At 42.6% G+C, this 14498-nt stretch overlaps 1 protein-coding gene across 4 annotated transcripts; it reads left to right on the top strand.

The window, feature by feature from the left end:
- The first annotated feature begins 2884 nt into the window (after window positions 1–2884).
- On the top strand, window positions 2885–13625 carry PDIK1L (PDLIM1 interacting kinase 1 like). Of its 4 annotated transcripts, none has more exons than XM_046022972.1 (3): window positions 2885–3001; window positions 5382–5683; window positions 11379–13625. In XM_046022972.1, the coding sequence occupies exons 2-3, from the start codon at window positions 5399–5401 to the stop codon at window positions 12117–12119; spliced, it is 1026 nt and encodes a 341-aa protein (XP_045878928.1). In that variant the 5' UTR covers window positions 2885–3001; window positions 5382–5398; the 3' UTR covers window positions 12120–13625. The 4 variants fall into 4 exon arrangements, with proteins under 4 accessions (XP_045878928.1, XP_045878925.1, XP_045878936.1 ...); XM_046022969.1 differs by lacking the exon at window positions 2885–3001 and adding an exon at window positions 3399–3499; XM_046022980.1 differs by lacking the exon at window positions 2885–3001 and adding an exon at window positions 3511–3914.
- The last annotated feature ends 873 nt before the right edge of the window (window positions 13626–14498 follow it).

The raw sequence follows: 14498 nt of genomic DNA, 5'->3' as shown, positions 1-14498 counted from the left end.
ACAGAGATCACAAGTAGGCAGAGAGGCAGGCAGAGAGAGAGAGAGAGGAAGCAGGCTCCCTGCTGAGCGGAAAGCCCCATGCGGAACTCGATCCCAGGACCCTGAGATCATGACCTGAGCCGAGAGCAGAGGTTTAACCCACTGAACCACCCAGGCGCCCTGAAGGCAGATGCTTAACCAACTGAGCCACCCAGCACCCCAGGCTTGTTTTATATTAACTCTTTTTCTCATTTGTTGAAAATCTTAATGCCTAATGTCATTGGCATACTTATTTGCCTTATCCTTAAATATATCTTTCAAAATAGCAATGACAAAGTGTCAATATTACTTATTTTTTTAAAGATTTGTTTATTTGAGAGAGAGTGTGCGCGGTAGGGAGGGGCAGAGGGAGAGAGAGAGACAAACTCAAGCAGACTTCTCACTGAGCATGGAGCCTGACTTGGGGCTCCATCTCACCACAAGAGCTGAAACCAAGAGTCCCATGTTTAACCAACTGCACCACCCAGGTACCCCAGAAATGTCAATATTACCTCTAACAAGACTGATGAGTGCAAATTAATATTTGTATGCAGTTCTAGTTGTCCTCAGACTATAGCCCATTAAGGAGGTACAGTCAAAATACTTATAAAGCCAACTGAAATGATTTTCTATATGTAGTTACGCCACCAACCTGACACACAGATGGCACATTTGTTTCCATTTGTTTTTATGGAGTGTTTTATTCTTTTTACTGAACTTTGTTTTATAAATATGCAAAACATTTATAAGTTTCCAAAATAGTCACTGTATAATAAGGTACATTCACAGAAGTCTCATTTACATCTCTATCCCCTCCATCCCACAAAGGAAACCATTTTTAGAAGACTGAAGTTTATTCTTCTACTGTTTAACTTTTAAATATAAGCAGTTAATGTTCCTTTATATCATCCTGCTACTGGGTGATATAAACATTTCCATGCACCTCATTATTTCACTTAAAACTATATATGGACATCTGTCCAGATTGGCATGTTTATTAGGTTATGTAAGAAGTCTTCCACATATCTTTGTATGGTTGCTTACATACTCTCCTGTGCCTGTACTATAATTTATTCAGCCAGTTCTTTGACACGTGAGCAGTTTCCAATGTTTTACTATAAAAGTGCCATAATGAATAACTTGTGCATACAGCTTTTTGTATTTTTGTCAATATTTATCACGAGGACTGATTCCTAGAAGTTCAGGATTTGACCTAGGATTCCTGGGTGAAATAGTACATAGATACGTAGAGTGGTTATGTGTTGCCAAATTTTCTTAATGAGTTACATCATTTTGCCTTCCCATAAGCAACGTAGGACAATACCACCCTTGGGTGTATCTTGGTACCATAACAGATAGAGGAGGCTTCAGAGATGAATCACAGACAAGGTTCCTGTCCCAAGGAATTCTCAGTCTAGTAGAAGTCCTATGGGCAAACAATGATGTAAATGTACTAAGCAGGGGAAGATTTAACCTGGAACTAATGAAGCTTAAGCTTGAGGCCCTCCCTTACAGAGACACTTCCCAATGCCCCAGCAGCGTGTTCATGGGGTCATTTTGTAATCTTTTTCCTAAAGAAAACACCCCCAATTTTTTAAGTTCCAGGTTCCATAGGACCTGAGCCCACCTCACAATCTTTAGTCAGCCTGTCTTTGGGGTTACGGAATTGGATTTCAAGTCTCAGCTCTGCAGTCAGAGGAGGGATTCCTATATTTAATGACTGAGACAAACAAAAGGAAAAGGCTCTTCTGACCAAAAGAGATACTCCTCTCCGGATTCAGAGGGATTACCCACACAGGTATTAAGACCATCTATAGTTTCTCTCTAATTTCAAGGGCAGAAACTAAGCCTTGGCTAGCGTCAGTATCCCCAGCAGAGAGCTGAAGACTGGGGGATGGCACTCAGAACAAAAGTCTGAACGGATTATAGAGCAGAGTTCTGTCGGGTTTTTGGCAGGGGAGTTGTACTAGAAGAGTAAGTATTCGAGGCAGGTACACACACACACACACCCAAACTACACAACTTTTGCACAAATAAGGCAGAGGTCTCTTTCCTCACCTGTAAAAACAAGGTTAACAATAAAGCCTACCCTGTGGGATTTGGTCAGGATTAGAAAAGCTAATTTAAACACCTAACCCAGGCTCAGACTCTGAGGAGAAGGTCCATAAATAGAGGACAGCAAATAAAATGGGTAAGTGGTTGATCCTCAGAGTCCCGACAGGGATTCTTTGCACATCGTGCTTACTGCAGCACTGGGAGCAGGAACCGCTTTGCTGACAAATAGTAGGTGCAGAATAAATTGGTGAAGAAGGGACGGACGTTTCTGGCGGATGCTTGCTGATCTGTGCAACTAACTGAATAATGGGCTGGTCCGAGTCTCTGAGTCATTGACAGTCCCGGGCTGGCTGTCAGGCGACTGAGTGCCGGGATCTGACACACCGCTGTCCGTCTCGCCCCGAGAGAACGGCTGCTTTCGCGGTCCATCCCGGTCCCGGCCGCCCCGGATCGCCGCCTGTCACCACGCGCGGGCTGGATCCCGACTCCCCGCTGGGGCCGCCGCCCCGCAGGGCCTGCGCGGGCGGCAGCGGCCAGGTGTGGGGGCCGCCGCGCCTTCCTCCCCGCGCCGGGCAGGGCGCCCCCGACTCTCCGCAGCAGCGGTCCGGGAACAATGAGGTGCCGGCTTCTTTAAGGGAGATACCACCGCGCCAGCGGGGCAGGGGACGGCGTCCTCCCAGATGATCGCACCCAGTCCCGCGCCGCCGCCGCCTGGGCAACTGCACCGTCCGCAAACATGGCTCAGTGACTCTGACAAAAGGTGCAGCCTCCCACCCCGCTGGGCAGACGCCAGGCCCCCGAGCTCGGACCGCGCCTCCCCGCGGACTAGCCGAAAAGCTCCGCGTCCCGCAGGTACCCCAAGCCGGATCCGAAGAAGATGCACCAGGCGTTCCGACCCAGCGACCCCCGCACACCTGCCCGCAGCTCGGTAGGTGGGAAGGGGGGCGGGGAGGGAACAGGGAGGCCGCGCCGGGCACGCGCACCCCCAGGCCCGGACCTGCTGCCGCAGACCGTCCCCGGAGCCCGCGGGCCGTGCGCGCCCGCTGCGGCTGGACGGTGACCGAGCCCTGGCGGGGAGCGGCCTCCCCGTTCCGGGGCCCGGCCACCCCTGCGGGGAGGGGAACCAGTGGTGCGCTCCGGAGCGCGCACACCTTCGGCGACTCCCGGCTACTGCTAGCTACGGGAGAGGGAGGAGGCTGGCGGAGCGCGAGGCGCGCGCCCAATAAGGAGGCACTCGGCGTCCCGGCTCGCGCTACGGAAAGCCGGAGGGGGGCGGGGCTGCGCGGCGTAAGGGGGTGTGTCCGCGCGCACCACGGGGGCGCGCGCCGGTCTCTGACTGGAGGCCGCGGAGGCTGAGGCGCGAGCTGCCCGATAATGGCGGCCTGCAGAGCCCGTGAGAGGGAGAAGCGGCGGCGGCTACCCTGAGGTAAATATGGCCCGCAGACCTGGCACTGAGGCCCTGCTGCAGAGCTGAAGGCCTTGCACGCACCTCCTTCCCCGGGAGGCCTGTCAAAGACCTGTCAGCGGAGTCATGCTAGGGAAGGCCCCGCGCTCCTCAGGCCTCCGGCCCGCACCCCTCAGGCCACCGGCCCCATCTGCGGCCTCCTCTTCTGCCCCTGGTCTCCTCCCCAGGGCTCAGGCCTCATCCGTCAGCCCCAAGGATTTGGGACAGCCGCGGGACTGGCTCCTCGAGGTGAAGGGCCTCGGGAGGATCCCCTCCGGGTTTCGTCTGGACGCCGCCGGGGAGGGGGAGGGCCTGATACTCGGCCAATGAGCGGGGCGCTGAGCGGCCGCGTCGGACTACACCTCTGCCCAGGACTGGCCCTTCCCCTGCCCGGCAGGTGTGTGGCCTGGTCCGCCGGGCGCTGGCTCTGCGGGGCGGGCGCGAGGGCCCGGGAAGTGCTGACCGGTCGCTTGGGTTTGCAGCCAGGGATTTCATAAACGCCCTCCCTCCGCCTTAACGCGGGTGCTCTGTCGTGTGCGGGTATGGGACAGCTTGCAAGACAGGAGCCACTTTGAGGTAGATAGTAACTGGCGATTCACGGAGAGCAGGAAAGGGTGTCTGCTGTGGACCTGGAGCCAGGATTCCGTGGCAGGATATCGGACACTAGGAATACAGTAGGAATGTGAAGGGGGGTTCCAGTTAGAGGAAGTGGGACTAAGAAGTAATCTCAGATGCTTTCATTTTCTTTATTAAATCTATCCTATCGACTTAAAGTAGCTGTACCCCATTTTTCAGGCTCAAGAGTCAGTAGCCTCTTGTTCCCCCTAAACTATGCATTCGAAAGATTGCACAATCTCTTGCTCATTGTGGCAATCCACAAATAAGAATTTGTTCCCGAAGCTCATTAGAATCTCAACATTCTTCGGAGAATGAGGTGGCACATTTTAGACTTTCTTGATTCAACTCATGAGCATCCTCTGTGTAGGGCCTCTGCCTTTAAATGATCTATCAAGTTGAATTTGAAAGAACACTGTCAGAGGACAGTTTTTAGTGGCAAAAATGACCTACACCTAAATAGGTGGTGTTTAAATTTAACAACAGACAGGTAACAATATTCTCAGTAGCTTGCTTTATTTTTAGAGGACCAGTTTTCTCCACAGAGTTTGTTTTCATTTATTTTGCAAGAAATGAGGAAATAACATAAAATTAAACTAGGGACATACACAGTTTGTTTACTTTAAAAAAAAAAAAAGAAACCCACATTTTGAATTCTATATGTAATCTGGTCTACTTTCAGTCCCTAAGCACAAGCCAGGTGTTTTTTGTTTTTGTTTTGACATTTTTATGAACTTTGTGTATGTCAGCTTTAAGGAGATGCTGGAATTCCTTTTTTCATGACAGTAAATAAGAATGATGAATTTTCTGGTTTATTTTTAACAGTAATATTTTGAAGCAGTTTGTATGGGAGGCAGTGTTATGGTTATGAATGTCAGAGGCAGATGGCCTGGTTTCAAAACCCAGGTCCACCAGTTAGTAGCTCTTTTACCTTAGGCATGTTGCTTAAACTCTCTGTGCTTTAGTTTTCTCATCTATAAACTGACCATAATAGTATCTATTTCATAATATTGTTGTGAGGATTAAATGAATTTAGTATTATAAAGTGCTTGGAACAGATCCTGATGGTAAGTACTACCAAAGGGTTAGCTGCTTATTATTACTATTCAAATATTTAGATTTGCCCAAGTTATAACAAATCTCTTTCAAGCACTGCAAACAGTGAGACAGATAATTAATCATACATAAAAAGGTATACAAGCCAGTAAGTATACTTAATTTCAACAGAGCACTTTGTTGATTTTTCCAGAAACTTTGACCTTGAAGATGGTGAGTAGCCAGCCAAAGTACGATCTAATACGGGAGGTAGGCCGAGGCAGTTACGGTGTTGTGTATGAAGCAGTCATCAGAAAGACCTCTGCACGGGTGGCGGTGAAGAAAATTCGATGCCATGCACCTGAAAATGTTGAACTAGCCCTGCGTGAGTTCTGGGCACTAAGCAGTATCAAGAGCCAACATCCAAATGTGATTCACTTGGAGGAATGCATCCTACAAAAAGATGGGATGGTGCAAAAAATGTCCCACGGCTCTAATTCTTCCCTTTATTTACAGGTATGTGTGGTTGAATAGGAATAGAAATAACTTGAACTTAGAATTGGTTAGCAAGAAGAGGAATAAACGAGTCAGATGAGCTTCTACTTTTAAATGCAGGTGTTTATATAGTTGGGAGTAGATAAGGGTCTGCCAAGAACTGAATAGATGTTTGCTTTAAAACAGGGTTTTATTTAAACCTGTGATGCAAATACCTAAAAATAACATAAGCCACCTGTTATGCCATGGTCCTTGCCAGTCTGCATGGGAATGGGGCAACATAGGAGCTAGAAAAGTGATCAAGATTAGAGTCTGATAAGTTCACTTATTTGAAATCAAGTTTTTGGGAACTAAAGCCAGAAGAAAAGGAAAAACTCCACAATCAATAGCAGTACCTATATAGGTAATTGGGCATTTCTTTATCAATCACTGATTTGAATATAAGCCTTTGCTGTTTTTGAGGGTTGTGTGGTTTCTTAACCATGCAGCTCTAGTTGTTTTCATGAAGTATGTTGCATAGCACTTGAATGTTATTAATAGTGCTAATAGCTAACATTTGGGTTCCAACTCAGTTCCACACTATGTGCTCAAAGTGTTTTAAAGGCAGTTGCTCAGAACAATCCTGTGAGGATAGTACTGTTATCATTATTACAAATGAAGAAATTGAGGCTTAGAATAAATAATGAATTTATCCAAGTCACATACCCAGCAAGTGGCAGGATTGGTAACTGAATGTAGGAGACTATCTGACTGCTAAAACTTGTGTCCCTTTAACTTCCAAATTACACTTGCCTTCAAGTTACTTTTTTTGTAGACCTGGGGAAAGCATTAACATAGGAAAACAGAAAAGGTTTATTTGTTTGTTTATTTACTTGCTTGGTTGGTTGGCTGGCTTCTAGTATAGATCAAAATCTCTAGTAGGCCTGTATTTGCTAAAGAGAAAAGATACTTAAGACATAGCTAGTTAGGGGCCAGAGAAAAATTTAAATCCAGTCATTCTTGGAAAAGGAAAGAACTTCCCATGAGTATGTCTAAATTCAGAATTTTAACCATCAGGGTACAGAAGTATGATTTTAAAACAACAAAAACTGGGGCGCCTGGGTGGCTCAGTGGTTTAAAACAACAAAAACTTTTGGATCAGGAACAATGAAGAAAACAAACATTAATCTGTGTAATTAGAAACTCGCAACTTTCATTATATGGTGAACAAATATCAATCTTGAGAACCTAATTTATATTGCAGTTTAGCATGCTCTATTCTGAAGTTTTCCTCTTAAGACAGTAAGTGTAAAGCACAACTATTTAGCCTCTATTCCATTTATTGTTTACTTTTCTAAAAGTGCTTAGTATGTAAGTTGCACTGATAGAAAATGCTAGAAGCATCCTTACCATGCTCCCTCTTAAAAGTGGATAGAACTTTGATGAACTTTGCCATTGAACTGATCTACAAATACAAAGACATTTAAATATATGACTTAGTGCTAATGGTATCCTTGAGTCCAGATCAAGCAACCTTTATAGTATTAGGTGTTCATTCAAGCCTTTAAGATGTAAAGTAATGGGGCACCCGGCTGGCTCAGTCAGTAGAGCTTGTGATTCTTGATCTTGGGGTTGTAAGTTTGAGCCCCATGTTAGGTGTAGAGATTACTTAAAAAAATAATAAGAATAATAAGATGTAAAGTACTTCCAGCCTTGACTCAATGATTTTTTTTTTTTAATCTAAAACACCTTTTTATTTAGTACTCCCTTTTATCTTTTAAAGGCTGATAGGGGGACGCCCGGGTAGTGCAGTGGGTTAACGCCTCTGCCTTTGGCTCAGATCATGATCCCAGTGTCCTGGGATCAAGCCCCGCATCCGGCTGTCTGCTCAGAAGGGAGCCGGCTTCCCCCACCCCACCTCTGCCTGCCTCTCTGCCTACTTGCGATCTTCGTCTGTCAAATAAATAAAAAAATTTTTTTTAATCTTTAAAAATAAATAAATAAATAAAGGCTGATAGGCCTGTGTTTGACTTGTAGCACTTTTGCTAGCTCTATGATCTTGGCTAAATAACTCATCTCTTCCAGCATCTGTATCTTCAGATGTAAAATAGTAATAATAATTTATTTTATATTAAATGGAAGTTGTCAAAATTAGAGATGATACAGTATAATACTTGGCACATAGGAAGTACTCAGTAACAGGTAGCTCTGTTAAAAGCTCTATTAAAATTGTCTTTTCTATGGATTTATTAACAAGACATTGATCAACACACTTAGCAAGTGCCTTCTCTAAATTTACATCTGAAAAAACAGTTAAATCTGTAGCATGACCACAGAGTCCCTATGCATGGCTTTCTCCATTCTCTACACAAATTTTTGTTTTTCTCCATGTTTTTCTAGATATTTTCCTTGTTCTGAATGATTAAGTCAGTTCATAATAGCTAAAAAACTTAGCTAGAAGAAAATGTAAAGCAAATTAATTAACAGAGGATACATTCTCAACATAGGAACTTGGTGCCAGTCTGTGTATAACTTGTAATCAGTGTCATGAATGAGAGGTGCAGAATGATACAGGAGCATATGAGAGAGAACCTGACATAACCTAGGGTTCAGGAATGATGAGTTATTTCAACTGAAAATTGAAGGGTAAAGAGGAGTTAGCCATGTGAGTGAGAAAACTTGCCAGCCAGAAAGAACTGTACGTATATACAGATGTTTTGAAGCAAAAAGTACAAAGCATTCTAAGAATTGAAAGAATATAGTAAGACTGTACTATGCCAGCAGAGTTGTTTTTCATGAAACTAGAAAGGTCAGCAGGGTCAGAGGGTCCCATAGCCCATGTTCAAGACCTTAGACTGTATCCTAAGAGAACAGGGAAACTGTTGAAGGACTTTAGGCAAGAGAACCAACAATGACTCTACATCCTTTACACATGGAAGTAAGTGGATTGGGCTCTCTCAACCAGCAGCCCTCAAACTATAGCCCTCAGGCAATTTTTTATATGGCCCAGATGCTAAAAATAGTTTTGACATTTTTAAAGAGTTGTTTAAGGAAAAGAAAGAAGAATATGGAACAGAAACCTTATGTGACTCGTCAAGCCTGAAGTATTTACTGTCTCACCTTACTCTAAACCATTCTTTGAATACTGGGACTTTGCGTTGCTCAGTTATTTAGGAAGTTTGCTTTTGAGAGTAAGACAGAAGAAGAGAGAAAATGAAGTAAGAGTAATGGCACTGATCTTTAATCTCGGCATATTTAGTAACAGTGCACCTGGCAAATAATTGTGTGATCTGTACCTTTCTAGTCTTTCATTTTCTGGCTCACTGGCAAACACACAACAAAGAAAATGCATGCAGAAGACATCTGCAGACTGTTGCAATTACCGCTGTTTGCCATTGGGGGAGATGGTGCGAAAGGTGTTCTTTGCTTCTGCCCTCCAAATGACAAGAGGAAGTACTAGTAGACTTAAATGTAAACTTGCAGTTCATTCTTCAACAACTCTTCAGCTTCCCTACTGAGTTTCTATTCAGTGGGTCTGAAAAGGCACCATGGGACAAATGCTTTCAAAGTATTGTATGCTATATTTTAGAATGGTAGTTCATATTCGGTGAAGTAATCAATATTCTTGAATTTCAGGTCATAGAATTATAATTTGATTGTGATTAACAAATAAAATAGCAACTTATTCTAGGTTTTCAGCTTGTAGAAAAGAAATATACAAACTCTTAGGCGCCTGGGTGGTTTATTTGGTTCATTTGGTTAAGCACCTGCCTTTGGCTCAGATTCTGGAGCACTGGGACCAAGCCCCACATGGGGTTCCCTGCTCAGCGGGTAGTCTGCTTCTCCCTCTCCCTCAGCCACTCTCCCAGCTCATTCTCTCTCTCTCACTGTCTCTCAAATGAATAAAAAAATCTTAAAAAAAAAAAGAAATACACAAACTCAGATTTGAATTTTTATATCAAAATGTAAATATGTTTTTTTACAAATTGGTTTTTAGAAGCCATATAGTGATAGAGATAGACAGTTTATTCACATTCTGCCTGTAGAAGTTTATGAAGTAATAATGGCAGTCTTTATTTTTATCAGTGACTACAGGAAGGCTTGATTTCCTTTTTTTTTTTAAGATTTTATTTATTTGTCAGAGAGAGAGAGAGCACAGGTAGGCAGAGTGGCAGCAAGGAGCCTGATATGGGACTGGATCCCAGGATGCTGGGATCATGACCTGAGCTAAAGGCAGCCGCTTAACCAACTGAGCCACCCAGGCGTCCCTCCTTTTTTTTTTTTTTTTTTTAAGATTTTATTTATTTATTTGACAGAGGGAGAGACAGCAACAGAGGGAACACAAGCAGGGGGAGTGGGAGAGGGAAAAGCAGGCTTTTCAGAGAGCCCAATGCAGGGCTCGATCCCAGGACCCTGGGATCATGACCAGAGCAGAAGGTGGACGCTTAACAACTGAGCCACTCAGGCACCCCAAGGCCTTATTTCCCTAACAACTAGTGTTCCTGATCATTTCTCTTCTAATTTTACAGATTGTATAATATTGATAGTGTATGTCCAATGAACAAGAAACATATTTCAGGCAGTTTAATTGAATAGAACTTCCTGATTGATGTTTATACCTCAGCTGGCAATCTCCCAGGTCTACTAGCTGCTGAAATGTCAATTTTTTTATGAAGCTGTTGTGTAGTTAGGTAAAGTTCAGCTCCATTAACTCATGCAGAAAACGTATAGCCAGTTGGACGCTTTTTTTTTTTTTTAAAGATTTTATTTATTTATTTGACAGAGAGAGAGATCACAAGTAGGCAGAGAGGCAGGCAGAGAGAGAGGAGGAAGCAGGCTCCCTGCGGAGCAGAGAGCCCGATGCGGGGCTCGATCCCAGGACCCTGAGATCATGACCTGAGCCGAAGGCAGCGGCTTAATCCACTGAGCCACCCAGGCGCCCTGCCAGTTGGACACTTTTAAAAATAAAATGTTTGTTTGTTTATGGCTTAGTAAGCTTTATGCCCAATGTAGGACTTAAACTCATGACTCTGAGGAATCCGATGCTTTACCAACTGAGCCAGCTAGGTGCCCCTAAAGCTTTTTTTTTTTTTTTTTTAAGATTTTATTTATTTATTTGACAGAGAGATCACAAGTAGGCAGAGTGGCAGGCAGAGAGAGAGGGGAAAGCAGGCTCCCCGCTGAGTAGAGAGCCCAATGCGGGGCTCAATCCCAGGACCCCGGGATCATGACCTGAGCCAAAGGCAGAGACTTTAACCTACTGAGCCACCCAGGCGCCCCCTAAAGCTATTTTAAAATAACTTTTTACCTCCTGACTTAGAGATTTGGTATGTATTCATTAGGGGCAGTGTGAAGTACTGAAATTTAAAATAAAATGCACATATGAGAGCATTGACCAAATAAAACATTCATGAAATTTTCACTTAAAATTGGGAGTCCAGGGGCACCTGAGTGGCTCAGTGGATTAAGCCGCTGCCTTCGGCTCAGGTCATGATCTCAGGGTCCTGGAATCGAGCCCCGCATTGGGCTCTCTGCTCCGCAGGGAGCCTGCTTCCTCCTCTCTCTCTGCCTGCCTCTCTGCCTACTTGTGATCTCTCTCTCTGTCAAATAAATAAATAAAATCTTTAAAAAAAAAAATTGGGAGTCCAACTTATTAATCAGTTAGTTATTCTTTTTCTGTAGCTGAATGGTATAAACTGTGCAGATGACTGTAATCTGTTTTTTCCCCCTCTTGTAGCTTGTAGAGACTTCATTAAAAGGAGAAATTGCCTTTGATCCCAGAAGCGCCTATTACTTGTGGTTTGTGATGGATTTTTGTGATGGCGGAGATATGAATGAGTATCTATTGTCCAGGAAACCCAATCGTAAAACTAACACCAGCTTTATGCTTCAGCTGAGCAGTGCTCTGGCTTTCTTGCATAAAAACCAGATCATCCACCGAGATCTTAAGCCTGATAACATCCTGATTTCACAAAGCAGGTTGGATACCAGTGACTTGGAACCCACACTGAAAGTGGCTGATTTTGGTCTCAGTAAAGTTTGTTCAGCCTCTGGGCAGAATCCAGAAGAACCTGTCAGTGTAAACAAGTGTTTCCTTTCCACAGCCTGTGGAACAGATTTCTACATGGCTCCTGAAGTGTGGGAGGGACATTACACAGCAAAAGCTGACATCTTTGCTCTGGGGATTATCATCTGGGCAATGCTGGAAAGGATCACATTCATAGACACAGAGACAAAGAAGGAACTCTTGGGGAGTTATGTAAAACAAGGAACTGAGATTGTGCCTGTTGGAGAGGCGCTTCTGGAAAATCCCAAAATGGAACTTCTCATTCCTGTGAAGAAAAAGTCTATGAATGGGCGGATGAAACAACTGATTAAAGAAATGCTGGCTGCAAACCCTCAGGATCGTCCAGATGCTTTTGAACTAGAACTCAGATTAGTACAAATTGCATTTAAAGATAGCAGCTGGGAAACGTGACACATACATTGTTTGCAAATATCTTGGATGATATGCTGCTTATGTTTTAACAGTGATGCAACAACATAATGTGGCTGAAAAGAATATAAAAAGCTAAACTCCACCTTTTAAGGGTTTAGATTTTATTGTGGGGTGTTTTTTTTCCTCGTTTTTCTTAAGTCCAAGCTGGCCATTTTGTTAGTATGTTTTAAATGTGTATTACCAATGTGGGTGTACATTTTTTAAAATGATCATTGGTAGAAGTTTGGCAGGAAAATTCTCTAAGAGCCAAGAAGAGAAGAAAGTCCAGTTCTCTGGAAATAAGTCTCAAGTATTTTAGACATTCCTTGTCAGTATTAGGAATTTCCATGGAAGAAGAGGTTTGCATGCTGGCAATGCAACCTTTGAAGCTTTGTAAAGGAAACATATATGTATATATTTATGTATATGTAAGTATGTGAATGTGTGCATTTTGCATTCCATATGAAGAAAATGCCACTTCTGTTTAAATTATTTGATGTAGGTTTGGGTTTTTGAGATTTGCTGGTGAAATCAGTGATGAAAAATAAAAGAACCTTCCCTCATCTTCGTACCCTGCCCCTCCCTCTAATGAAATCATATTACACTTTTTATTTTTGTAATATTATACGGCTTTTTTTAAGGCATCATTTTGGAGGGTCTAAAGTTATCCGATTAAGCATAAAATTAAGTGATCCAAAGCTGCTGAAGTATGTTTGAGCTCTCCAGTGCCCTATAGCTGCAGGAGTTGAAGTAGCCATGCAATCATGTGGTAGCAGGTTGGCAAGGACCTTGATGATTCAGTCGAACCTTCTTTAGGTAACCAAGCATTCAATTAACCAATTAAACCATTGCACTGGAACACGTCTGCACTTGAGCATCTGCAATCTGATACAAATCTGAACACAGGATTCCTCTGTTTCTGAAAACTTTGCAATATATGAACTCTACTACTTGATATAGTAAGTTTTGATTTCAAGACTGTCTAAGCCTCAGCATAAAGTTGAAGAAATCAAATGAGCTCTACCCTCACATTGCCTGTCCTGATATGGTCTCTTATTTAATCACTGGAATTCCTTTTGTTTTGGCACTAATGCTGTTTTCTCTTGCCTAATTTAACACAGTAATAATAGTGATATGGTTGTGTTAAATGTTGATCACCTTTTTCTGAAGTGGGAGATGATACCTATACAGCGTGGTAAATGGATGAAATGTTGTGGCATCCACCATATCTTTCAAGTAGAAACTTGCAAGTTACTGATTTTATACAATCACTTGGTATGGTCTGTGTCAAAAACCAATAGACTGTTACTCTAATTGAAGTTAGTTTGATTTTTACCCCTAGATGGTTGTCTCCAATTTGTTTTCCTATAAATGCAGATAATTAAAATCTAAGAAAGTTTTGCTAAAACAGAATATTAGCCTTTAAGGTTAGATAGACTTTAAGGCCGTTGTATCTAGGTTAGTCTTTATAAAGCACTAGAATCTTTGGTCAAAGTAAAAAATATATATATAAGAATACCAAAATTATTAATAGTTGCAAAGTCTCCTCAGCTTTTTTTTTCTGAGTTTTTTTGTTTGTTTGTTTGTTTGTTTTTTAATTAAAGCATAGTTGACACCCAGTGTGTCTCCTCCTCAGCTTTTTTGAACTTCCATAACCTTTGGAATTTTGCTATCATCATATTTTCCTTACTTAAAATATATCTGAGAACTTGAGAAGGTGAAAAAGCACAAAGAATTAGAGTATGTAAAATTTCTGAATTCTGCATTCGTTGGCCTGGAAGTTTAAAATTTGAAATGAAAGGTTTTAGTGAGATAAAACCTTCTATTTTTTTCTTAAATAAAACCTTTTAATATTAAAAAAATCATATACTTTGAACATCACTTTCAAACTTATAAATACAAAATTTTTTTGGAAATGAGAGGTGGAAATACACTGGAACCTCATTATAATTGACCCTGTGGATCTCCAAATTACTGTAACACAGATCTGGCCAAGAGGATTGAGTTACTGGAAGTGGGAAGAATCATCATGTTGCGTCAGTAAATGGCACTTCCGCAGAGATTCATGGTGATTCGGTGGGAGTGGGCCAGTGCTTCGTTTGCTCTTCAAATATCTATGTGCTTGGAGCCCCGGTTTCCTAAGTACATAGTTTTTGGTCTTGCCTCATTTAAAATAGCTAATGATTATCATTTATTTTGAAAGATTTCACCTGTGAAGTGAATTCTTTCTTTCATTGGAAGCAAAGGTATGAGGTGATCAGGAAGTTTCTCTTGGAATTTTCTCAAGTCCTTATATTCTAAAATAGTCTATGATACCAAGCAAAACGATAGTAAATTCTTTGTCTTTATTTGTTTTGTTTTTTTTCAATCAGGAGGTAT

This window comes from Meles meles, chromosome 1, assembly GCF_922984935.1.
Source record: "Meles meles chromosome 1, mMelMel3.1 paternal haplotype, whole genome shotgun sequence".
Lineage (NCBI taxonomy): Eukaryota > Metazoa > Chordata > Mammalia > Carnivora > Mustelidae > Meles > Meles meles.
Note: the sequence above shows the minus strand (reverse complement) of the source record. Positions and strands in the feature narration are given on the sequence as shown.